Here is a 25,242-nt window from a genome sequence, read left to right on the forward strand (position 1 = left end):
CCTCCCCAGGGAGGCAATTAGAATGCAAAATTCTATTTATAGCAGCACAACCAGAGTGTGGAGGAGGCCAAACCCGCTGGGTTTTGGCCCCAGACTTTTCCCCTGGCATCCAAAATCCAAATTATTCCTGGAGATAAAATCTGAGCTGGCTCAGAGCAAACCTGCCTGGATCCTTGTTGACACAGCAAACCTTCCCTGCAAGTCTCACCACCCTGATTTTCAGTTCATTAAGTGCTGCACAGGATGGAGAATTTGGGTTTATCCCTGAAAAAAAAAGCACAGGATCCACAATACCCATCCCACCCCAAATTCCACTGCATTTCATGAGCAGTGGGGAACAAATCCAGGCTTTAAAGCCCAGGATTTCAAGTGTTCTTCATTTCAAGCTCATGCTCACCTGGTTTGGTGGATTCTGTGGCAGATCTCGGATTCAGATCCTTCCAGGGTGGATATAATGGGAAAAAAATCTTTGTTTTCAACCTTTAAATTGCACACTGGAGCTGCCAACAGTGACAGTCAGTCTTTCACCTACAGGCAGAATGGAGAAATGTCCATTTTAACTCATGTCCTGGAGTTGATATTGGCATAAAACAGGGAATGTTGGGGCCCTCCTCTTTATTAGACTCATCTTTTTGTATAAAAGCACCGTGAAAAGAATGAATTGTAATCCTGAAATGGCTCTAAACTGATGAAAATCCAGTTTTTTCCTAATCCATGGGAAGGAGTTATGACATATTTGAGGATTAAATTGAGCACAGAACCAATTAATGAGCATCCTCAGGCAGCACAGTGACCCATTTGTGCAGAGCATCAAGGAAAAATATTTAATGGAGGATTCCCCAATTTATGTTTTTTTTTTTTGAGGTGAAGCAACAACATTTTGCTTTCGCTTCCCGAGGAGCCCGGGAAAAGAATTTTAGGAAGGGGCAGAAATATTTATTTCCATAAAGAAACGTGTTCTTTGGGCGAAAGGATGGGGAGCTCAGAACTGCATGTGGGGAATTAAAGGCTGGGTTATGTGGATGCTTTCAAAGCCTGGATTTAAAGAATGTTAATTACATTTAAATTTGTCAGTAGATAACTTCAAATTTATCCCAAATTAATAACAATAACAATAATAATAACTGAACCCACTGTCCTGTCACCCCCTGCCAGTGCCACAGTCACTCTCCCTTTTTCTGAGCCCCTTCTGAGCTCATAAAGGTGCTGAGAAGGCGCTGAAAGGCTGCAAATGAGGGGTAATCCTGCTCCTGAAGGCAGCAGGTTCCAGGGATCCAGGTAAGGCCAGACCAGGTGAAGGCAACACCTGCCCTAGGCGAGGGAGTTTTGACAGGGAGCACCTTAAGGCCAACCTCCTCCTCCTCCTCCTCACCTGAGGGCTGACCCCTCCTCACAGCCCCTCACAGCCCTCAGGGGGTGGCGGGCGGCTCAGGCCCGGCTCCGGGACACCCCGGGCCCAGGCTCGGGGGTGCGGGCGGCTCCTCGGCGCCGCTCCCCTCACTCCCAGAGGGATCTGAGGCCCCGCATGCCCCGCGGCGCCCCGAGGCAGCGGCGGGAGGCCGGTGAGGGCGGCGCGGGGGTCGCGCCCCGCCAGGCGCCATTTCCCCCCCTCGGCCCCCTCAGGGCCGCCCCCCTCGTGACGTCACCGCGCGCAGGAGGAAATGACGTCACCGTATCCCTCCGCCGGCCAGGTCCCCTTTTTTGTGTGTGTGTGTATGTGTGGTGTGTGTGTGTGTGGTGCGGCTGCGGGCGCCGCGCGCGTGTATCAGCCCGCCGGGCCCGGCGCCCTTTTTTCTTTGCCCTCCCCGTGAGCTCGAAGGGGGGGGGGGGGGGGCGCGGGAAACACGGGACACGCCAAAGCACGGAGCCGCCCCCCGCCAGAACGTACAGAGGGCGAGCAGAACAGGGATAATTCCTCCTCCTCATCATCATCATCCTCCTCCTCCTTCTCCATCCTTCAGCATCCCGGGGGGGGGGGCTCATGCCACCTGCCCCCGCGCCCTGCGGGTCGCCTCGCCCGGAGAGCGGCGGAGCCCCTTAGGGAGGAGCGGCGGCGGCGCTGAGGGAGGTGAGGCGGGGATGGGGGGGTGCGCTGTGAGGGGGGGGCGGCGGGATTGGAGAGGGGGGGGGGTTGTGGGGAGGGGGGGGGGCTGTTCGGGCTCGCTGATTGTGGAACCGGCTCGAACCGCCCGGGAATGGAGGAGAAGAAGGGAATGAAGGGGAGGGGGGGGGGGGGTGAGGGGAGGGGGGCGGCAGGGCCGGAGCGCTCCGTACACAAAGCGGCGGCGGCGGCGGCGGCGGGAGGAGGAGGAGGAGGAGGAGGAGGAGGAGGAGGATGAGGGAGGAGGGAGGAGGGCTCGCGGTGCCGGGGAGGAGCCGCGGCCGCTCCCGCCGGGCCCCGCCGGGCGCTCTGAGGGGACGCGGAGGGATCCGCGCGCACGCCCCTCACGGGCGGGCGGGCGGGGGGCGCGCGCGCGCGGGTGAAGCGGCCGCCCCTGAGGGGAGGGGGGCGGCGGTGATGCGGCAGCGCCGCGGGGGCTCCCTCCGCGCGCGCTGCCCCCCCCCCCTCCATCCCCTCACGCTCGGGGGTCGCTTCTCCAACCCCCCCCGTCCCCCCCGGGATCGCCGTTCCCGGGTGGCGAAAGGGGGGAGAGGCCGCGTCCCCGTCCCCTCCACGCCCCTCCGTCCGCCTCCCCCGGTGCTGCCGCCCCCTCCTCGTTTTGCCGGCGCTGGCGCTGGTGGGCGGCCATGTTGGGCACGGGGATTATTTTTCGCCGCCTTTCTTAGCCGCCACAATACGCCGAGCGTGGGTTTTGTGGGGGTCTCTGGAGGAACGGCCTTTCCTCCCCCCCCCTTTTTTAGGGGAGCATAAGGGTGAGGGGGGGGGTCTCCGATCAGCTCGTGAGTGACATCCCTCCCCCTCCTTGGCCTGCTCGCTCTCCACCTTCGCAGAGCGGTTCCCCCTCAACAGCGCCTTGTGTGAGCCCCTCGGGGAGCTGGGATTGGCATCCCGACCCTCATCCTCTGGGATTGCCATCCCACCCCTCTCCTCCTGGTCCTGGGATTGGCATCCCACCCCTCATCCTCTGGGATCTGGGATTCTGGGATTGCCATCCCACCCCTCTTCTCCTGATCCTGAAGTGCCATCCCACTCCTCATCCTCTCGATTGCCATCCCACCCCTCAGGGATCTGGGATTGCCATCCCAACCTTCATCCTCTGGGATCAGGGATTGCCATCCTACCCCTCAGGGATCTGGGATTGCCATCCCACCCCTCATCCTCTGAGATTGCCATCCCACCCCTCATCCTCTGAGATTGCCATCCCACCCCTCATCCTCTGGGATTGCCATCCCACCCCTCATCCCCAGGGATCTGGGATCACCATCCCACCCCTCTCCTGATCATCTCCCTTGATCCCCAGGTTCTCCTTGTCCTGCCTGGTCCCTCCAGTGCCATCCCCAGGTGACAGGAGGGCTCTCCCTCCCTCCCTCCCTCCCTCCCGGCTCCCTCCCCTCCCTCATCCCAACCCTCTCCAAGAAGAAGGAAAAGCTGCTCTTTATTTGCTCCCCTGAACTCACCCGCCCTCTCCTTCCTCCCTCACCTGCCCCCATCCCTGCCCCTGCCAAACCTGGGATCCTTCCCTGCCTTCTCCCGGCGCTGCCTCCCCGGGAAGCTCGGGAATTCCGTTCAGCAGGATCAGGAATTCTGTTCAGCAGGATCAGGAATTCTGTTCAGCAGGATCTCCTGGAGAAAGGACTGGGATCTCACCCCCTGAGGCTGTTGCTCCTGGCTACTAAAAATCAGATTTTTGGTGCCATCCTGACGGTTTTTTGGGGTGTTGGGGAGCCCAGGCCGCCCCTCAGGGCATCCTTTTCCAGCTGGGATGCCTCCTTTTGGGAAGTACTTCTCCGGGATGCAGGAATGGGGCACGTTCCCTGCTCTGCTTTTCCCTGTGTTCCCGGAGCTCCAGTCAATTTTTTCCCTGCACATCTTTGCCTTCAATCCCGTAATTATTAGCTTGGAAACCTCCTGCAGCGTTTCCCAGCCCAGGGAATTCTCTCTCAGTTGCCTCTCCAAGCTCTGCCTGTGTGGAAATGTTGGAATGGGTGGGAAAATGTGGGTGGGTTTTTTTGGTGCCCCATCCCAGAGCCAGAAACTCGAAGTTTCCTCCCCCAAAAACGCCCCCAAAATAACCCCAAAAACTCAGAAATCGGTTTGTTTTCCTCAGCTGGGAGACAGATAACAATCATCCTAATTAAATGTGCAATAAGACATTTTAATTAGAGGCATCAAGCCCTTTAATAAGACAGGATTTGGAATGGGTGGCATTCCTGGGAAACCTTTTGGTGCCTTTTGGGAGCGATTTCAGCACCACAGAGGGTGAATTCCTGGATTCCCTCGGAATGTTGAACTCAGCTCACCTTTCCCCCCCCCGAGGAAAAGCCACATAAACAGGCAAAAAAACCCTCAGCCAAAAGTGTATTTTCATCCCCTAAATTGCATCAGATTCGGGGCTGGGCCAATTAGTCACTGAAAGCCACTAAAAAAAGCTTTTTATCTTGATTTATTTTTAATGTTTGTGATTATTATTTAAGGCAGAGCGTGGAAACCTTTTGTTTGTTTGCTTTTAACCCTCGTGGGGGGGGTTTTGGAGGCTCCTTTTAAAAAATAAAGATGTTTTTTCCTGGCTGTTAAAGAGGCTTTATCAGAAATCAGGGAGAAAATAAGGCAAAAAGATGGGAATTCTGGGGAGAGGGACAGGGTGGAGGGGAGAGGGGGTGAGGAAAGGTCAGGTTTTGGTGCTAAAAGTGGCTTTTTTGGGGCTGTGGTTTGTGGGGGCTTGGACACGTTCCTGCTTGTCCGTGGGTTTGGGGGATTGGGGTTTTCCCAGGGGGGTTTCCCCTTCCCTGGAATCCTGGTGGGACCCGGGAGCGGCTTCTCCCTGGGCAGGGGCGTTCCAGGGGTGTTCCCGGTATATTCCAGGTGTATTCCAGGGCCATTCCAGGTGCATTCCAGGGGTGTCCCAGGGGTGTTCCAGGTGTATTCCATGTGCATTCCAGGTATATTCCAGGTGTATTCCATTGACATTCCAGATGCATTCCAGGTGTATTCCAGGGGCATTCAAGGTGTGTTTCAGGTGCATTCCAGGTGTATTGCAGGGGCATTCCAGGTTTATTCCAGGTTTATTCCAGGTTTATTCCAGGTTTATTCCAGGTTTATTCCAGGTTTATTCCAGGTTTATTCCAGGTTTATTCCAGGTTTATTCCAGGTTTATTCCAGGTGTATTCTAGGGGCATTCCATGTATATTCCATGTGCATTCCAGATGTATTCCAGATGTATTCCAGGTGCATTCCAGGTGCATTCCAGTGTATTCCAAGTGTATTCCAGGTGTATTCCAGGGGGTTTCCCTCCGGTTCCGGGCCCCGTGGAACCTCTGGATGGGAACTTCCAGGAGCTCCGGGTGCTCGGTCAGGAACTCCCCCCTGGAAACCCATGGAATTGTTTCTCCAGGGATTCCCCAGCCCTGGAAGTGCCCAGGGCCGGGTTGGTGGGACTGGATGATCCCGGGGGGCCCTTCCCACCCAAAGCATTCCCAGGATTCTGTTCCCTCTTTTCCTGGGACTGGATGATCCCGGGGGGCCCTTCCCACCCAAAGCATTCCCAGATTCTCTTCCCTCATTTTTCCCTTTAAGGATAAATCAAACATTAGCCTGTTGTGCTCCCTGCTGCCACTTGGATCCATTCCCACCTGGATCCGCCGGGATTTGGGGCAGGGAATCCACCTGGAGCTGTGCATCCCCTTTGGAAAAGCTTTAAATTGTTTTTTTTTGGATTTGGGGTCGGGAAATCCGTTTTTCCAGAGGATTTCAGGTTTTCCTCCCCCCTGGGATGGTCTCAGTGTCAGTGGATTTGCCTCTGGAATTCTGATCCAGGGGAAGGGAATAAATCCAGCTGGAAAGGGGGGAGGAGAGGTGGGAGTGGAGATTCCTGGGAAACAGCAGCAACAGGATAATAATAATAATAATAATAATATTAATAATAATATAATCTCCATCCCATCTTCATCCCAAACTCAGCTCTACTTTCCCAGCTCACCTGGATCATGGAATGTGTTTATATATTAATATATATACATATACACATTAATATATTAGTATAATATTAATATATAAAATATATAATACAATAGAATATTATATATAATTATATATAATATAAAAATATATAAAACAATATATAATACATAATTTATAATATATAATTATTAATGTATAGTATATTATATAATTATCAATATAATAAAATATATAAAATTTATAATACAATATAATGTTATATATAATTACATATAATATAAAAATATATAAATAATATATAACATATATTATATAATATATAATATATTACAATTATTAATATATAACATATTATATAGTTATTAATATATAATAATGTATTATAGTTATTAATATATAATATATACCTACATATATATCAACATGTATTGTCTTGCACAAATAACTCCCCTTAATGTATATATTAATATATACATTTATATATGAATATATATTAATATATGAATTATATATGAATATATATTAATATATACATTTGTATATGAATATATATTAATATATATTAATCTGTATCATGTCTTGCACCAATAACTCACACAAATATTTATATATATATTATATTTCTATAGAATTACATCTCTAATAATACACCCCTGCATTTATACACAGAGATAATAACACCTAAAGATAATATATGTCTTTTTTTTTCCCTTCCCACTCTCATTCCCACATTATTTGTTGTTTGTAATTATTTGATATTCAGCTGTTATTTGTTAGATTTTATTCTTTTTACATTTTTCCTCGTTTAAGGAATTTTCAGGCTGATTTTAATGAATTTTCAGGCTGATTTTAATGAATTTTCAGGCTGATTTTAAGGGATTTTCAGGCTGATTTTAAGGGATTTTCAGGCTGATTTTAAGGGATTTTCAGGCTGATTTTAAGGTATTTTAAGGCTGATTTTAAGGGATTTTAAGGCTGATTTTAAGGGATTTTAAGGCTGATTTTAAGGAATTTTCAGGGTAACATTTTCAGGCTAATTTTAGGCCTGTATTTTTTCTTCAGTGGGCACATTTGAGCAACTCCTTCCTTATCCCTGTATCCCTATATCCCTGTATCCCTCTATCCATGTATCCCTGTATCCATATATCCCTATACCCCTGGATCCCTGTGGCTGATTCCCAGTGGATCCCAGTTTCCTGGGAGCTGGGAAGGTGGGATAGAGGAGGGAGAAGGTCACTTAAAAAGCCCCTAAAAAAGGGATTTTTGGGTTCAAAGTTGGCAGTTTTGGCTTCCCCAATTCCAGCAGCTCCTTTGGGTTCCCCAAAAGGAAGTTGGACCAACTAATCCCGGGAAGGAGGAAGTTTTTTGGGAGCTGGGTTGGGCTTTGGGGGCTTTGGACCTCCTTAAAAAAAACCAAACAAAAAAACCAACAAAAACCTCCATAAAGGGAAAAAAAACCCCAATTTCATCCAGGTCAAAAATATTTGAATTAGGGAAGATTCTGTGCTGGAAATACAGAAAATTTGGAATCCTGGATGGTGTGAAAGAGCATTTTGTGTTCTTAAAAATGAATATTTTCTTGTGCTTCAAAAGCAGAACGAAGAGGGGTTGAAGCCACTCCTGGAAATCCCAGATCCATTTAAAAAACCTGGAATTAGAGCAGGTTTTCAGCATCAATTTGGCCACAATCCTGGCTGTGTGGGGATAAAAAGGGCAGCCCCAGATAATAAATCTTATATTATTTAAGCTCATTACTTAATCCAGCTCTTAATTCCTGGTTTTTGACAGCGAGTGGGTAAAATTAAATAAAAACCATTAAAAACCACCCGTTTTTGTGCCCAAATTGGACGATTTTCCTGCTTTTCCCCCCTGCCAAGCTGTTTATTTGGGCTGGTTTTTCTCCAGGCTTTTCCCATCAGCTTTTTTTTTGTGGCTTTCAGACAAAAATTAACACTTTTTTGCCACCCAGAACGTCTGGATGCAAGTGGTGGAGCCAGGAAAGGGTTTGGATGTGGATGGATGGAATGGGAATGTCTGGGAACAGGGTTTTGGGCTGAGTTATCCCAAGGGATGGAGCCAGCAAAGGGTTTGGACGTGGATGGATGAGCCCCTGTGGAATTCCCTGGACTGGGAATGTCTGGGAACAGGATTTTAAGCTGAGTTATCCCAAGGGATGGAGCCAGCAAAGGGTTTGGACGTGGATGGATGGAATGGGAATGTCTGGGAACAGGGTTTTGGGCTGAGTTATCCCAAGGGATGGAGCCAGCAAAGGGTTTGGACGTGGATGGATGAGCCCCTTTGGAATGGGAATGTCTGGGAACAGGGTTTTGGGCTGAGTTATCCCGGAAAAATGGTTTGGAAGGTGGGTTTAAGCTGCAAGGCAGAGCTTCATTCCAGTGGGAACGTGACTGGGAACACCTGGAGGCTCCCATTTCCCTGCCAGTGCCAATCCAGGGAATTCCAGAGGCTCCCTTGTGCCCCATCCAGGGCTGGCCACGTCCCTTCCAGCCCTTCCCAGCCCTTTTCCCAGCGTTCCTCCTCGGGAAGGATTCCTCTGCCTGACCAAACCCATCCCGGATTTCTAATCCCGGTTTTTTCTAATCCCGCTTTTCCCACCCTTTTTCCCAGGATGGCGGACACGGATCTTTTCATGGAATGTGAGGAGGAGGAGCTGGAGCCGTGGCAGAAGATCAGCGATGTCATCGAGGACTCCGTGGTGGAGGATTATAACTCCGTGGATAAAACTGCCCCAGGTGATTCATTCCTTGGGAATTGCTCCTCTTCCAGGAGTTCAGTGGGAATGGGAATGGCTGTGACCGAGGGAATCCTCCTTGCCCTGATCCCAGGGGGGATTTGGGATGACCAAGGGTCACATCCATGCCCGGAGATGGGGGAGTCTCGTCCCAGCTGGAGTTGGGAATGGGCGGAATGTTCCCAAAATCCCGTCTGGAGTCATCCCAAGCTTCCCCCAGCATGTGCTGTATCCCTGTGTTTTCCAGACAGGAATGCCATGGTACCTCCAGGAGCACAGTCCCTGCTGCTGACCCACCTTATCCCATTCCCTGTGTTGTATCCCTCTGTTTTCCAGGCGGGAATGCCGTGATACCTCCAGGAGGACAATCCTTGCCCCCAGCTCATTCCCTGTGCTGTCTCCCTGTGTTTTCCAGGCGGGAATGCCGTGATACCTCCAGGAGGACAATCCTTGCCCCCAGCTCATTCCCTGTGCTGTCTCCCTGTGTTTTCCAGGCGGGAATGCCGTGGTCCCTCCAGGAGGACAATCCCTGCTCCCAACTCATTCCCTGTGTTCTATCCCTGTGTTTTCCAGGCGGGAATGCCGTGGTACCTCCAGGAGCTCATTCCCTGTGTTCTATCCCTGTTTTCCAGGCGGGAATGCCGTGGTCCCTCCCGGGGGCCAGTCCCTGCTGCTGACCCAGAGCCCCACGCCCGCGCTGGGGGCCGTGGTGACCCAGCCCCTGCTGCGGCCGGTGCAGATCATGCAGAACGCCAACCACGTGCCCACCCCCCCCGTGACCAGCCAGCCCATCTTCATCACCACCCAGGTGAGCTCCAGGAGCTGGGAAATCCCGGGAAAACCAGCGGGAATGATCCAGGTTCCTCGTGTGGTTTGAGGGACGTCGCGCCAAGAACCCTCGGGGGGTTTGGGGTTGGCCAATGCTTGGGTTGGTTGGACCAAGTTGGTCAACAAGGAGGGGTTTGGGAGGGAGGAGGTTTGGGGAAAAAGAAGATCTTTGAAGGAGAAGGTTTGGGGAAAAATGAAATTTTTGAAGGAGGAGGTTTTGGGGAAAAGGAGATTTTTGAAGGAGGAGGTTTTGGGGAAAAGGAGATTTTTGAAGGAGAAGGTTTGGGGAAAAAGGAAATTTTTGAAGGAGGAGATTTTGGGGAAAAAGGAAATTTTTGAAGGAGGAGATTTTGGGGAAAAGGAAGTTTTTGAAGGAGGAAGTTTTGGAAAAAAGGAGAGTGTTGAAGGAGGAGGTTTTGGGAAAAAGGAGGTTTTTGGAGGAGGAAGTTTTAGGAAAAAGGAGAGTTTTGAAGGAGGAGGTTTTGGGAAAAAGGAGGTTTTTGAAGGAGGAGGTTTTGGGAAAAAGGAGAGTGTTGAAAGAGGAGGTTTTGGGGAAAAAAGGAGGTTTTTGAAGGAGGAGGATTTTTCAGGGAGAAGGTTTTTGGGTGCTTTGGGAAGAGGGATGAGCAGAGGCTGTTTGTGGGATATTGCCAAGTGTAAGGAAGGCACCTCACAGCCCAACTCTCCTCTGGGTGCTGACACTGTGGGGTGGGTTGTTTTTATCCCTTTATTGGCTTTTTGGGGTGTAAAACTTGGGATTGGGAATGCTCTGTGTGGTAAGGGGGCTGTTGGATCCCAGGGGTTTCCCGTGAGGAACGTGAGGCCCGTCCAGAACACCATGAACCAGGTGGGGATCGTGCTCAACGTCCAGCAAGGGCAGACAGTGAGACCCATCACCCTCGTGCCAGGTAAGGGCTCCTTTTTAGGGCTAAACCCACCAAAAATGACATTTCCAACTCGTGTTTCCCAGGGGGAGGTTCAGCTCTGGGATGGGAATTTTTAATAACACTCCTTTCTGCTGTGGAACCTCTGAAGGACCAAACTCGTGGCCACTGTCCCCAAAAATGAGTCTCCAAAGCCTCCTGTCCAAATGAATTTGGAGCTGGAGGATCCCCTGAGTTTCCATCCCTGGGAAAAGCTGGGAATGCAGGGATCTGCATCCAAAGTCAGGCTGAGTCTGCTTGGGAAGGGAAAGGAAAACTCCCACTGGGAATTCTGGGAGCTCAGCAGTGGTGGGAGGAGGGTTGTGTTTTTCCTAAGCAAGGACTGGGATTGGATTAATTGATCCAGGCCTGGGATGGAATGAGTTGATCCAAGTCTGGGATGGGATTCTTGATGCAGGCCTGGGCTGGGATTTCTGATCTAGGCCTGGGCTGAGGTTCCTGGTGCAGGCCTGGGATCACTGATCTAGGCCTGGGCTGGGATCCCTGGTCTAGGCCTGGGCTGAGGTTCCTGGTGCAGGCCTGTCTCTGTGATCACTGATCTGGGCCTGGGCTGAGGTTCCTGGTGCAGGCCTGTCTCTGTGATCTCTGATCTGGGCCTGGGCTGAGGTTCCTGGTGCAGGCCTGTCTCTGTGATCCCTGCTCTTTGCAGCCCCAGGTACCCAGTTTGTGAAGCCGGCCGTGGGGGTGCCCCAGGTGTTCTCCCCCGTGGCCCAGGTGAGGGCAGGGGCCCCCCTGCCCGTCAGACCCGCCGCCAACACCTTCACCACGGTGATCCCGGCCACGCTGACCCTGCGCAGCACCGTGCCCCAGGCCCAGGCCCCGCAGCAGAGTAAGTCCTGCCCCTCCAGAACCCCCCTCCCTGGGCTGGACAGCCCTTTCCAGGCAGGTCCAGTCTGAACCTGCCCTTCCCTCTGCTCCTGCTGCTGCTCCCCATTAACAGCTTAATGTGTGGGGCTTAGTTAGTTCTAGATTCAGTTTAAGGAGGATTAGCAGTACTAGGTACAGTTTAATGTGTGGATCTTAATTAGTTCTAGATACAGTTTAATATATGGGGCTTAATTAGTTTTAGATACAGTTTAATATATGGAGCTTAATTAGTTCTAGATACAGTTTAATGTGTGGAGCTTCATTAGTTCTAGATACAGTTTAATATATGGGTCTTAATTGGTTCTAGATTCAGTTTAAGGAGGATTAGCAGTGCTAGGTACAGTTTAATGTGTGGAGCTTAATTAGTTCTAGATACAGTTTAATATATGGGGCTTAATTAGTTCTGGATTGAGTTTAAGGGGGATTAGCAGTTCTAGATACAGTTTGATGTGTGGAGCTTAATTAGTTCCAGATACAGTTTAAGCACAGCCTGGCCTGGCTCCCATGTCCTGCCAGGGGCTGTAGGGACTGAGAAGGTCCCCCCTGAGCCTCCCCATTCCCAGTGGGATAATCCCAGCTCAGCCAGCTCCTGGGAAGGCTCAGAGGGGTCGGGGTTCCCAGCGGATTCCCGGCTGGAATTGTGTTGTCCCTCCCTCCCAGTGAGCATCGCCAGCTTCGTGACCGTGAAGAGGCCCGGGGTGACGGGGGAGAACAGCAACGAGGTGGCCAAGCTGGTGAACACCCTCAACACTGTCCCCTCCCTGGGGCAGAGCCCCGGCCCCCTCGTGGTGTCCAACAGCAGCCCCGGGTCCCAGAGGTCCAGCGTGTCGGAATCCTCGTCCTCCTCCTCCTCCCTCAAAGGTAACGGGCGGCCCCTCCCAAAGAAAACCCCTTCCAGAGGGGGTGGGAGCCCAAAATCGAGGGGCATTGCAGGGCATTGGGAATCCAAGCTGGGTTTAAAGGACATTTCATGGCCTTGGGAGCCAAAAGGTGATTTAAAGGACATTTCATGGCCTTGGGAGCCCAAACTGGATTTAAAGGACATTTGATGGCCTTGGGAGCCCAAACTGGATTTAAAGGACATTTCATGGCCTTGGGAGCCCAAACTGGGTTTAAAGGACATTTGATGGCCTTGGGAGCCCAAACTGGATTTAAAGGACATTTCATGGCCTTGGGAGCCCAAACTGGGTTTAAAGGACATTTGATGGCCTTGGGAACCCAAACTGGATTTAGAGGACATTTCATGGCACTGGGAGCCCAAAGCTGGTTTAAGGGGCATTCCATTTTAAACAAATGTTTTAAAAACTGTGGGGATTTCACCCTGCTTGTTTCATTTTGGGGTTTCTCTTGTCACAGTCAGCTCATCCCCTATTCCCACCTTCGACCTGCAAGACGGTGGCAGGAAGGTTTGTCCCCGCTGCGACGCCCAGTTCCGGGTCACTGAGGCTTTGAGAGGACACATGTGTGTGAGTGGCCATTCCCAAGGGATTTTCTGGGGTAGATTTACACCTTAATTATTCCTGGACACAGTTCCATGTGAGGGATTTAATGGTTTCTAGATTCAGTTTGATGCGTGGGGTTTAATTAGTTCTAGGTTCAGTTTAAGGAGGATTAGCAGTTTAAGATTCAGTTTAGGGGGGATTAGCAGTTCTAGATACAGTTTAATGTGTGGGACTTAATTCTAGATTCAGTTTAGGGGGAGATTAGCAGTTCTAGGTTCAGTTTAGGGGGGTTAGTAGTTCTAGATTCAGTTTAAGGGTGGCTTAGCAGTTCTAGATCCAGCTCAGTGTGGGAGTTAATGATTTCCAGACACAATTTAACACGGGGCTCACTCATTTCTAGACTCAGTTCCACACTGGGGTGGTTTTCTCTCTCCCTGGGCACAGTTCCCTGCTGATTAACCCCCTGTGCTCTTCCCCCCTCTCAGTACTGCTGCCCCGAGATGGTGGAGTTCCTGAAGAAGAGGAAATCCCTGGATTCAGAGCCCCCCCTGCAGTCCCCCAAACCCCCTTCCCCAGAGAAACCCCCGGCAGGAGCCCCCCCTGCCCCGTGCCCGGCGGTGCCAGCCCTGTCCCCCTGTGCCAAGGGCCCTGAGGGGGGCGAGGGGGGCCCAGACTCTGCCCAGAGCAAGCTCATCATGCTGGTGGATGATTTCTACTACGGCCGGGACGGGGGCAAGGGCGCCCAGCTGCTGCCCTTCCCCAAGGTGCCCACGTCCTTCCGCTGCCCACACTGCACCAAGAGGCTCAAGAACAACATCAGGTGAGCAGAAGGGGCACAAGGAGGGGGCACAGGGCCTGGGCAGCCACGGGTTGGAGGGTTGGAGTGGAGCTGGGAGCACCAGTGGTGCTGCAGAGTTGTGGGGTGGGAATAGGAACCAGCCTGAACAGCCCCAGTTTGGAGGGTTAGAGTTGAACTGGGAGCACCAGTGGTGCTGCAGAGTTACAGTGGGTAAAAACCAGCCTGGGCAGCCCCAGTTTGGAGGGTTAGAGTGGAGCTGGGAGCACCAGTGGTGCTGCAGAGTTATGGGGTGGGAATAGGAACCAGCCTGAACAGCCCCAGTTCCCAGGGTTAGGAATGACCTGCAGAGTTACAGGGGGTATATATAATAAAAGCAGCCTGAACAGTCCCAGTTTGGAGGGTTAGAGTTGAACTGGGAGCACCAGTGGTGCTGCAGAGTTACAGTGGGTAAAAACCAGCCTGGGCAGCCCCAGTTTGGAGGGTTGGAGTTGAACTGGGAGCACCAGTGGTGCTGCAGAGCTTTGGGGGGTGAATAGAAACCAACCTGAGCAGCCCCATTTTCCGGGTCAGTCTCCTTTGCTCATGGCTGGATGACCAGAAATAATAATTCCTGAAGGACAATAATTCTCCTCCTCATCTTTCTGCATCGATTTTTCACCAGGAAGAGGAAATATTCTGCTGAAATGGCGTTTTCTGGGCGAGCCCCTCTTTGATCCCACCGTGCTGAGCTGTGTTTTGCCAGCAAGGAGGCACCAAATCGGGGTCAAGAAGGGCTCAGACCGAGGGGTTTGGGGTCAGAGGTGCAGAAAATCTGGATTTGTGTCCCTCCCTCTTGCAGGTTCATGAACCACATGAAGCACCACGTGGAGCTGGACCAGCAGAACGGCGAGGTGGACGTGCACACCATCTGCCAGCACTGCTACAGGCAGTTCTCCACCCCCTTCCAGCTCCAGTGCCACCTGGAGAACGTCCACAGCCCCTACGAGTCCACCAGTGAGCCTTTGCAACCTTAAACTGGGGGTTTATCTGGTGGTAAATCACAAATCTTGCAGGAAATCCCCAAAAAACTTGGGGCTTGTCTTTAAAGCCGACAAGTAGAACCAGTTCTTAGGGTGGCCCAGGTGAGAACATCCCTGGGTGATGGGCTCAGTTTTACTCCATTTTAATGCAGGGAATTGTTCTGTTTTGCTGGAAAAAACACCCAAACCCTCTCCAGATGCTGCTGGTTTTGCTCTCCCCTGACTCAAAACATCAGCAGGTGAAGTGGAGCCCCACGAGTGTCACAAAGTCAAAACCCACTTCAGTTTGGGGCAGAAAGTCACTCTTTGATTTCCTGCTCCGTTTAGTCATTGGATAATTTAAAATCATTTGAGCCTTGGTTTTGTGGTTTGCCAGTTCTGCTCAGAATGTTGAAATTTCCTTTTAATTTTTAAATTTTGTCTTAAGGAAATCTTAGAGATGTTCCCACACAATCACAGGTCTTTTGTGTTACTCCTGGTATTCCCAAATCCAGTGGATCCCAAAGAAGGATTTGTCCCCTTTTTCCACAGGAGAACACTGATAATATATCTGACCAAAGAAACCTGAAATTTGACTTTTTCCCCCCAATTTTGACCTGCTTTTCCCTCTTCTTTTTGCAGCCAAGTGCAAGATCTGTGAGTGGGCCTTCGAGAGCGAGCCCATGTTCCTGCAGCACATGAAGGACACCCACAAGCCTGGGGAGATGCCCTACGTGTGCCAGGTGGGGAAAAAGGGGTTTGGGAGCTGGATTTCACTCTCACATAGCAGAGAAAAAGAGGAAATCTGGGATTTTCCATCCCAATTAGGGGTCCTGGGGAGCCCAGTTGTGTTTTTTGCCCCAGGCCAGGAGAGCTCCATGAATTAAAAACAGGGGAAGAAACTTCCAAACCAAGTTGTGTTCAACCAGATTTTGCTCCAAATTCTCCCTCAATGAATTCTCCTTAATGAATTCCATTAATGAATCCCATTAATGAATTCTTAATGAATCCCATTAATGAATTCTCCCTAATGAATTCCCACTGCTCTGCACTGACTGGCTCTCTCTCCCTTCTTAACTTTTCCCTTTCTCCCTTGGATTTGGAGCTGGAATTGTCACTTCCCTTTCACAAAAGGGGGGTTGAAATCTCTCCAGACTCCTCTGAGCAGTTGTTTGATTCACCACCTCCCAGGAATAACCAGGATCTAATTCCTGAACTCCTGAACTCTTAATTCCCGAACCAGGATCTAATTCCAAGCTCCCAGGAGCTGGGCTTGGACGAGCCCTGTGTGCCCAGCTCAGGCTATCCCAGCATTCCTGGTATTCCTGGGAATGTGCTGTTGGGATCTCCACATCCTGGCGAGGAGCAGGAGCCAAATCCCTGCATTATTTCTCCATTAATTGGGATTTTCCCCCCATTTTCCCAGGTGTGCCAGTACCGCTCCTCCCTCTACTCGGAGGTGGACAGTCACTTCCGGATGATCCACGAGGACACCCGGCACCTGCTCTGCCCCTACTGCCTCAAGGTCTTCAAAAATGGCAATGCTTTCCAGCAGCACTTCATGAGGCACCAGGTACACCACGAGTCTCCTGGCTGGGGAGGGAAAATGAGCTCCTGGTAGGTGGAATTTGGGAATTCAGGGATTTTACCACATGATTTGCCCCAAAATGCTCTGCTGGACTCCCCTGAGAGGCAAAGAGAAGGCAGCTCTTGAGGGAATGAGGCAAAAGGTACCCCAGGAATCACCTGTCTAGGGGTGGAAAATGAGCTCTTGGTAGGTGGAATTTAGGAATTTGCCCCCCAGATCCTCTCCTGGACTCTCCTGAGGGGCAAAGGGAAGGCAGCTCTTGAGGGAATGAGGCACCAGGTACACCAGGAATCACCTGTCTGGGGGTGGAAAATGAGATCTTGGTAGGGAGAATTTGGGAATTCTAAAAGTGCCTGAAATGATTTGCCCCAAAATCCTCTGCTGGACTCCCCTGAGAGGCAGCTCCTGAGGGAATGTTGCCCCAGGACCTGTTCTGTGGCACTTCCAGGTGTGGTGTCTCTGCAGAACATCACGATTTTAATTAAAAACTTAAACCAATTTAAACCAACCCACCAACCAGGGCCGTGCAGGAGGAAAACGGGGCCACCTTTGCTTTCCAAGAGGGGGAACCTGGGGGGGTTTGGAGCTTTTATTTTCTTTCATTTTTAAACCCAAACCCTGCTGTGTGTGTGTGTGTGGGGGGGAAACTCCTCTTCCTCTCAGCTGCATTTCTTCCCCCTTTGCTTTAGAAGAAGAGTGTTTATCACTGCAACAAGTGCAGGCTCCAGTTCCTCTTTGCCAAGGACAAAATCGAGCACAAGCTGCAGCACCACAAAACCTTCCGCAAGCCCAAGCAGCTGGAAGGGTTAAAACCTGGCACCAAGGTGAGGAATCCCGGGTTTGCTGAGGAATCCCAGGCTCTGGGCTCCCTCAGGGAACACCTCTGGAGTGTTTTGTGTTCACTGGTGTTGTAAAAACCAGGCTGGTTTTGCCTAAACCACAGTGTAATTGGTTAATTGGGTGATTCAGGGAGGGAGGGAGTGAGAGAGAGGAGGTGGCAGAGGTTGAACTCACCTCTGGAGGAGCTGCCTGAGCTGTCTGGACGTGCTCTGTAATTTTTTAGGGACAAACAGGCACTTTTGGGGCTCAGATCCTGTGTCCTGGGGGGGGCTGAGTCGTGTCCCTGGAGCTCCTGAGCCTGAATTTGGCTGCAGAGGATTCCAGAGTGGTTTGGGTGGGAAAGGAGCTGAGGGATCATCCAGACCATGGGCAGGGGCACCTTCCACTGGCCCAGGTTGCTCAAATCCTGTGTCCCTGGAGCTCCTGAGCCTGAATTTGGCTGCAGAGGATCCCAGAGTGGTTTGGGTGGGAAAGGACCTGAGGGATCATCCAGACCATGGGCAGGGACACCTTCCATGAGCCCAGGTTGCTCTAACCTGCCCTTGGACACTTCCAGGGGTAGAACATCCATGGAATAACCTCCAAAGTGCCTCCCCACCCTCCCAGGGAAGGATTTCTTCCCAATATCCACCCTAAATTTCCCTATTTCAGTGTGAACCCACCCCCCTTGTCCTGTCACCCCAGTTCCTGATGAACAGCCCCTCTCCACCTTCCCTGTTCCCTTCCAGGACCTGAAGGGGCTCTGAGGTCTCCACAAAACCTTCTCCTCTCCGGGTTGACCATTCCCAGCTCATTCCTGCCCCTTTTTTTGGTGTCTCTGCTCCCTCCAGGTGACAATCAGGGCTTCCAGGGGACAACCGCGGACGTTGCCGGTCTCTTCCAACGACATGTCCCAGGGCCTGGGACAGGACACAGCTCCTCTGTCCTCCTCCTCAGACCCCCAGCCCATCTTCCTGTACCCTCCTGTCCAGAGGAACGTCCAGAAAAGAGCCGTCAAAAAAATGTGAGAGCTCCTTTTTGGGGCTGAATTCTGAATTTTTGAAGGTTTCCGAGGGGCTGCCGTGGGTTGTTCCGGTGCCAAGGGGGGTGGGGAGCACCTGATCCTGTGCCAAGGAGGGGTTTATTCCATGAGTTTGGCTTCCCACAGAACCAGGATTGTGCTGGGAAAGCTCTTGAGGTGAGGCTGAAATCCAGAGTGAGCTGACAGTGGAATTCCAGCAGGGGAGGGAGTCCTGCCCACCCCGAAGGGTCACGGAATGGTTTGGGTGGGAAGGGACTGAAAGATCATCCACTAGACCTGCTCCTGGCCTTGGACACTCCCAGGGCTGGGGAATCCATGGAATAACCTGTGCCAGGGCCTCCCCACCCTCCCAGGGAAGGATTTCTTCCCCACATCCACCCTAAATTTCCCTGTTTCAGCCTGACCCTGCCCCCCTTGTCCTGTCACTCCACCCCTTGTACAAAATCCCTCTCCTGTAGCTGCTGCCTCGTCCTCAGGATTGTTATTTCTTGTCATTTTCCCATTTATTACCCACTTCCAAATGATTTATAGGGAGTGGGAAACACCAACACCGAGGAACGAGGGAGTTCCTCAAACCCTTAAATCCGCTTTTCTCCCAACAATGGCCATAATTCCATGCACATCCCACGATCCCAAGGCTAACAAAGCTCTCCCTCCCCTCTTGCAGGAGCGTCCTGGGCAGACAGACGTACCTGGAATTATTATTTCTTGTCATTTCCCCATTTATTACCCACTTCCAAACGATTTCCAGGGAGCGGGAAACACCGACACAAGGCCTTAAATCCACTTTTCCCCCCAACAATGGCCCTAATTCCACGATCCCAAGGCTAACAGAGCTCTCCCTCCCCTCTTGCAGGAGTGTCCTGGGCAGGCAGACGTGCCTGGAATGCAGCTTTGAGATCCCAGACTTCCCCAACCACTTCCCGACCTACGTGCACTGCTCCCTGTGTCGCTACAGCACCTGCTGCTCCCGGGCCTACGCCAACCACATGATCAAGTGAGGGGGAAAACGGGAATAAAACCGGGATTTGGGGGCAGTTCCACCTCCCCGAGCGGCTCTGGGGGTCACTGTTTTTTCAAAGAGGAGAAGAAGTCCGGCATTCCCAAAAATCCCCCGGAATTATTGCCAGATCCGGGTGTTTTGATAGGATTTGGTGCCGGTTTTTAGCACTTAGGCCCGGGTTTAACCTCCTGGGACACAAGACAAGCAGACAAAATGTCATTAAATGTCATTAACCCGGGGGTTGGGCCTGGAAATGTGGGGTTGAGGTGGTTTTACAGCCACTTTGTCCAGAGCAATTGTGACTTTTGTGTGGTTTTTTGTCCAGAGCAATTATGACTCTCTAAACTCTTTTTTTGTCTTTGTCCAGAGCAATTGTGACTTTCTAAACTCTTTTTTTGTCTTTGTCCAGAGCAATTGTGACTTTCTAATCTCTTGTTTTTTGTCTTTGTCCAGAGCAATTGTGACTTTTGTGGACTCTTTTTTATCATTGTCCAGAGCAATTATGACTTTCTAAACTCTTTTTTTTGTCTTTGTCCAGAGCAATTATGACTTTCTAAACTCTTTTTTTTGTCTTTGTCAGAGCAATTATGACTCCCTAAACTCTTTTTTTTTTCTCTTGCAGCAACCACGTCCCTCGGAAGAGCCCCAAATACTTGGCTTTGTTCAAGAACTACACTGCCTGGTAATGCAGAGCTGGGCTTTGTTAAACCCGGGTTTAATTCCTTTAATCCCCCTGGGAATCCCCTGGGCACTCACTCACTCCCTTTTCTGATCTCCAGCACCTGGAAGGAGCTGTTGGTTATTTTGGTTTTATTTATTTATTTTTTTACCACACAGGAAAATAAATTAACTTATTAATAATAATTAATAATAATTAACTTATGGCTTTAGGGATTTTGGGAGGGGTAAATCTTGGGATCTTGTTGGATTCCAGAGGGGGTTCATTTTTCGGGGGGTGACATGTTTAATTATTAATGAGAAAAGGGGTATATTTTTATGGCTGTATTTTTATTTCTGTTTTTTAATTATGGCTGTATTTTTATTCCTCTTTTTTATTCTGGTGTATTTTTATTTCTCTTTTCTATTATGTATTTTTATTTCTCTTTTCTATTCTGGTGTATTTTTATTTCTCTTTTTAATTACGGTCTATTTTTATTTATTTCTCTTTTCTATTATGGTGTATTTTTTTTTATTTCTCTTTTCTATTATGGTGTATTTTCATTTCTCTTTTTAATTACGGTGTATTTTCATTTCTCTTTTCTATTCTGGTGTATTTTCATTTCTCTTTTCTATTCTGGTGTATTTTTATTTCTCTTTTCTATTCTGGTGTATTTTTATTTCTCTTTTCTATTCTGGTATATTTTTATTTCTCTTTTTTATTCTGGTATATTTTTATTTATTTCTCTTTTTTATTCTGGTATATTTTTATTTATTTCTCTTTTCTATTACGGTGTATTTTTATTTATTTCTGTTTTTTATTGTGGTGTATTTTTATTTCCCTATTTTTAATGCTGTATTTTTATTTCTCTCCCCCCCCTTTTTCTCCCCTCCCCTGTTCCCCCCCAGCGGGGTGAAGCTCTCCTGTTCCTCCTGCCTCTTTGTCACCTCCGAGGGGGACTCCATGGCCAAGCACCTCGTCTTCAACCCCTCCCACGAGTCCAGCAACATCATCCTCCAAGGTGAGAACCCCCAGAAAACCTGGGAAAACCAAAAAAAAAGGGATTATTCGGGACATAATCCCTCCATTCACAGACCTTTGTGTGGGTTTGGGTGGGACCTGAATGGGCCTTTATTGTCATGGAGAGGGGCAGTTAAACCCCGGGATCTCTGGGATCTTTGGGATCTCTGGGATCTTTGGGATCTTCCCATGGATCCACAATGCCAAGGGCTCCAACACTCCCTCTGCTCCTCAGGGATATCTTTGTGTCCCAGGGACACCCCGAGGTGACACCCCGAGGGATGGGCAGCTGCCAGAGACCCTGAACAAACCCCAATAAACCCTGGAGAAACCCGGAATAAACCCGGGATAAACTGGGAAAGAAACCTGGAAAAAACCCTGAATAAACTCTGAAAAAACCCTGAAAAAAAAGCTGCATAAACCCTGAAAAAAACCCTGAATAAACTGAAAAAAACCTGAACAAACCCCGAATAAACCCTGGAGAAACCCAGAATAAACCCTGAATAAACCGGGAAAAAAACCTGAAAAAAAACGTGAATAAACTCTGAATAAACCCTGAAAAAAAAGCTGAATAAACCCTGAAAAAAAAACTGGAAAAAAAGCTGAATAAACCCTGAAAAAAAAACTGGAAAAAACCCTGAATAAACTGAATAAACCCTGAAAAAAAACCTGAATAAACTCTGAAAAAAACCTGAAAAAAACACCTGAATGAACTCTGAAAAAACTCTGCAAAAAACCTGAATAAACCCTGCAAAAAACCTGAAAAAAAACCCCTGCACCGATTTGGTGTTTATTTGCACCAATTTCGTGTTTATTTGCACCGATTTGGTGTTAATTTGCACTGATTTCATGTTTATTTGCACTGATTCAGTGTTTATTTGCACTCATTTCGTGTTTATTTTGCGTTAATTGCCCCGATTTGGTGTTTATTTGCTTCAGTATTTTATTTACTGAGCTCCAACCGTTTGTGTTTCCCTTCCAGGCCCCCCTTGGATCTCACATTCCAGGTAAACCCTTCCTGTGAACTCCCATTTTCCCCCTCCCGGCTCGGGGCCGGGTTTTTCCCGGATTTCCCAGGACTTGCCTGGGAATCCCAGGAAGGATTTCCCAGGAGGGATTTCCCAGGAATTCCGTGTTTCCCTCCCTCCCAGGCACCTCCAGGGCCAGGCCCCGAGCCCGCAGCCCCCCAGCCCTCCCAGCTCCGTCCCAGCCCAGCCCGCGGCTCCTTCCCGAGGCGACGCCGACCCCGACCCCGACCCCGATCCCGCCCCGGCGCGGCAGGAGGAGGAGAATCCCGGTGATCCCGGCCTGGGGGAGGCCGAGCAGCCCCCGAGGGAGCCCGAGGGCAGCAGGAAGGAGCAGCTGTCGGTGAAGAAGCTGCGGGTGGTGCTTTTCGCCCTCTGCTCCGACACCGAGCAGGCGGCCGAGCACTTCAGGAACCCCCCGCGCCGCATCCGCCGCTGGCTCCGCAGGGTCCAGGTAGGAGGGGGGGAATGGCCTCCCAGCCCAGCCCATTCCACAGGGAAATGTCCTCATCCCATCCCATTCCACAGGGAAATGTCCTCCCAGCCCAGCCCATCCCACAGGGAAATGTCCTCCTCATCCCATCCCATCCCAAAGGGAAGTGTCCTCCCAGCCCAGCCCATCCCACAGGGAAATGTCCTCTTCATCCCATCCCAAAGGGAAATGTCCTCTCCATCCCATTCCACAGGGAAGTGTCCTCTTCATCCCATCCCATCCCAAAGGGAAGTGTCCTCCTATCCCATCCCATTCCACAGGGAAGTGTCCTCCTCATCCCATCCCATCCCACAGGGAAGTGTCCTCTTCATCCCATCCCATCCCAAAGGGAAGTGTCCTCTTCATCCCATCCCATTCCACAGGGAAATGTCCTCTTCATCCCATCCCATCCCATCCATCCCACCCCATCCCATTCCAAAGGGAAATGTCTTTTCCCCCCAAAGAGCTCAGCCTGAGGCCGCACCCTACACGCCGACCAAACCCTTCCTTTTTTGTTCCCTGAGGTTTTTTTTGCCGCCTTTCCCACTCCAAGGCAGGAATCTTTCCCTCTGCCCCCGCAGGCGTCCCAGGAGGAGAACCTGGAGGGGAAGTACCTGAGCCTGGAGGCCGAGGAGAAGCTGGCGGAGTGGGTGCTGACCCAGCGGGAGCAGCAGCTGCCCGTCAACGAGGAGACCCTCTTCCAGAAGGCCACCAAGATCGGGCGCTCGCTGGACGGGGGCTTCAAGATCTCCTACGAGTGGGCCGTGAGGTTCATGCTGAGGCACCACCTGAGCACCCACACGCGCCGGGCCGTGGCCCAGCCGCTGCCCAAGGGCGTGGAGGACAGCGCCGGCTCCTTCATCGAGTTCGTGCAGCGCCAGATCCACACGCAGGACCTGCCGCTGTCCATGATCGCCGCCGTGGACGAGATCTCCCTGTTCCTGGACGCCGAGGTGCTGGGCGGCGGCGGCGACGACCGCAGGGAGAGCGCCCTGCAGACCGTGGGCAACGGCGAGCCCTGGTGCGACGTGGTGCTGGCCATCCTGGCCGACGGCACCGTGCTGCCCGCCCTGGTGCTCTACCGGGGCCACGTGCGGGCGCCCGCCAACGTGCCCGAGTCCATCCTGCTGGAGGCCCGCGAGGGCGGCTACAGCGACGACGAGGTGATGGAGCTGTGGGCGTCGCGCGTGTGGCACGAGCACGTGGCCTGCCAGAGCGGCAAGGGCATGCTGGTGCTGGACTGCCACCGGACCCACCTGAGCGAGGAGGTGCTGGCCGTGCTCAGCTCCTCCAGCACCCTGCCCGCCGTGGTGCCCGCCGGCTGCAGCTCCAAAATCCAGCCCCTGGACGTTTGCGTCAAGAGGACCGTGAAAAACTTCTTGCACAAAAAGTGGAAGGAGCAGGCCAAGGAGATGGCGGAGGACTCCTCGTGCGACTCGGACATCCTCCTGCAGCTGGTCTTGTGCTGGCTGGCCGAGGCGCTGGAGGTCATCGGGGACTCGCCGGAGCTGGTGCAGCAATCCTTCCTGGTGGCCAGCGTCCTGCCCGGCCCCGACGGCACGGCCAACTCGCCGGCGCGCAACGGGGACATGCAGGAGGAGCTCATCGCCTCGCTGGAGGAGCAGCTCAAGCTGGGCCGGGGCGAGGAGGAGCCCCCCGAGCCCCAGGAGGGGGAGACCCATCCCGAGGAAGCGGCGGATCCCGAGATCCTCCACCGGCTCTTCGAGGGAGAGAGCGAGACCGAGTCCTTCTACGGCTTCGAGGACGCCGAGCTGGGGCTGCTGGAGGAGGAGATCTGAGCCAGGAGAGGCACAAAAAGAACAGAAAAAAAAAAAAAAAGGGGGTTATTTTTTTGAGAATAAACGTTGGATTGAGACCATGACACTTCCCTGTGGATTTGTGGGGTTTTAGGAGTTTTCGTAGGCGATCGCTCGAGATTCAAACAAAACAAACAAACAAACAAACAAACAGAAAAAAAAAATAGCCATTTCTGCTGGTTCATTTCGGGAGTTTTTTCGTGCTTTTCGTTTCTTTTTTTCCCCCTTTTTTGGTTTTTTTTTTTGTTTCTTTTTTTTGTTTGTTTGGATTTTTTTGGTGTGTTTTTTTTGTTGGTTTTTTTTTTTGGGGTTGTTTTTTTTTGGGGTTTTTTAAAGAAGGAAAAAAAAAAAAATCACCGTTTTTGGTATTTTTCCTGAAAAATATCTCGTGGGTGGCTGTTTTACCTCACTTGTATCAAGAGTTTCTGGGTTTTTTATCGTGCAGAAATGTGGATTTTTTTTTTATTCCCAATTGGACATTTGTCAATTTGTGACCATTTCAGGGGGGAAAAAAAGGAAGGAGAGGAAAAAAAAAAAAAAAAAAAAGCATATGTAGCTCTGGAAAAACCAGTTCTCAAAACTTTTTAGGGGTTGTTTTTAAAACAAAAAAACCCCCAAACCAGGTTCTTTTTTGATCCTTGGTTTTGTGACACTCGACCCCGGGGAAGTTCCATTCCTGTGGAATTCCTGGGAACCTTCGGATTGGCCCAGGGAGATCTTTGGGGTTGCTTTGGGTCTTTTTGGGGGTTTTTTTGGTTATGAATTTGGCCAGGGGGTGAAACCACCCTGGTTTTCCTGTTCAGTGCCAGCAGATTTGGGGTCGGGAGCAGCTTTTTAGGGGCAGAACCCCCCCCCCCAAAAAAAAAACCCCTCTCGTTTTTCCCGGTGATTTTTCCCTGGAAAACCACCCGGCCCCCACCTTTGCTCCAAAGAATTCCCCACAGAGGGCACTGGGACGAGGAGAAAAACCCCAAATTGCTCTGGGATCTCCCTCCCAGCGCCCACAAAACGTTGCCCTTGAATTCCCAATAGTGACAGACCCGCTTTTAGATCCATCCGGTCCCTTAGGATTAGGGAAAAAAAACAAAG

The 25,242-nt window shown here is 50.9% G+C and overlaps 1 protein-coding gene across 2 annotated transcripts; it reads left to right on the plus strand.

Annotated features, from left to right (window-relative positions):
- The first annotated feature begins 1,659 nt into the window (after positions 1 to 1,659).
- On the plus strand, positions 1,660 to 24,421 carry POGZ (pogo transposable element derived with ZNF domain). Of its 2 annotated transcripts, none has more exons than XM_051771000.1 (19): positions 1,660 to 2,068; positions 8,708 to 8,832; positions 9,464 to 9,639; positions 10,459 to 10,567; positions 11,253 to 11,432; positions 12,131 to 12,331; positions 12,827 to 12,936; positions 13,398 to 13,732; positions 14,550 to 14,704; positions 15,352 to 15,452; positions 16,136 to 16,282; positions 16,990 to 17,121; positions 17,968 to 18,140; positions 19,015 to 19,155; positions 19,784 to 19,843; positions 20,728 to 20,840; positions 21,822 to 21,846; positions 21,991 to 22,318; positions 22,918 to 24,421. In XM_051771000.1, the coding sequence occupies exons 2-19, from the start codon at positions 8,709 to 8,711 to the stop codon at positions 24,133 to 24,135; spliced, it is 3,828 nt and encodes a 1,275-aa protein (XP_051626960.1). In that variant the 5' UTR covers positions 1,660 to 2,068; position 8,708; the 3' UTR covers positions 24,136 to 24,421. The 2 variants fall into 2 exon arrangements, with proteins under 2 accessions (XP_051626960.1, XP_051626959.1); XM_051770999.1 differs by having other exon boundaries at positions 16,987 to 17,121; positions 22,918 to 24,420.
- The last annotated feature ends 821 nt before the right edge of the window (positions 24,422 to 25,242 follow it).

This window comes from Manacus candei, unplaced genomic scaffold (genome assembly GCF_025592945.1).
Source record: "Manacus candei isolate 608988 ecotype Guabito, Panama unplaced genomic scaffold, ASM2559294v1 h1tg000128l, whole genome shotgun sequence".
Lineage (NCBI taxonomy): Eukaryota > Metazoa > Chordata > Aves > Passeriformes > Pipridae > Manacus > Manacus candei.

Coding starts and splice junctions, on each gene's coding strand:
- POGZ (XM_051770999.1), top strand. CDS start 8,709: ATGGCGGACACGGATCTTTTCATGGAATGTGAGGAGGAGGAGCTGGAG. Junction 19,156..19,783: donor TACGCCAACCACATGATCAA/GTGAGGGGGAAA, acceptor TTTCTCTTGCAG/CAACCACGTCCCTCGGAAGA. Junction 21,847..21,990: donor CCTTGGATCTCACATTCCAG/GTAAACCCTTCC, acceptor CCTCCCTCCCAG/GCACCTCCAGGGCCAGGCCC.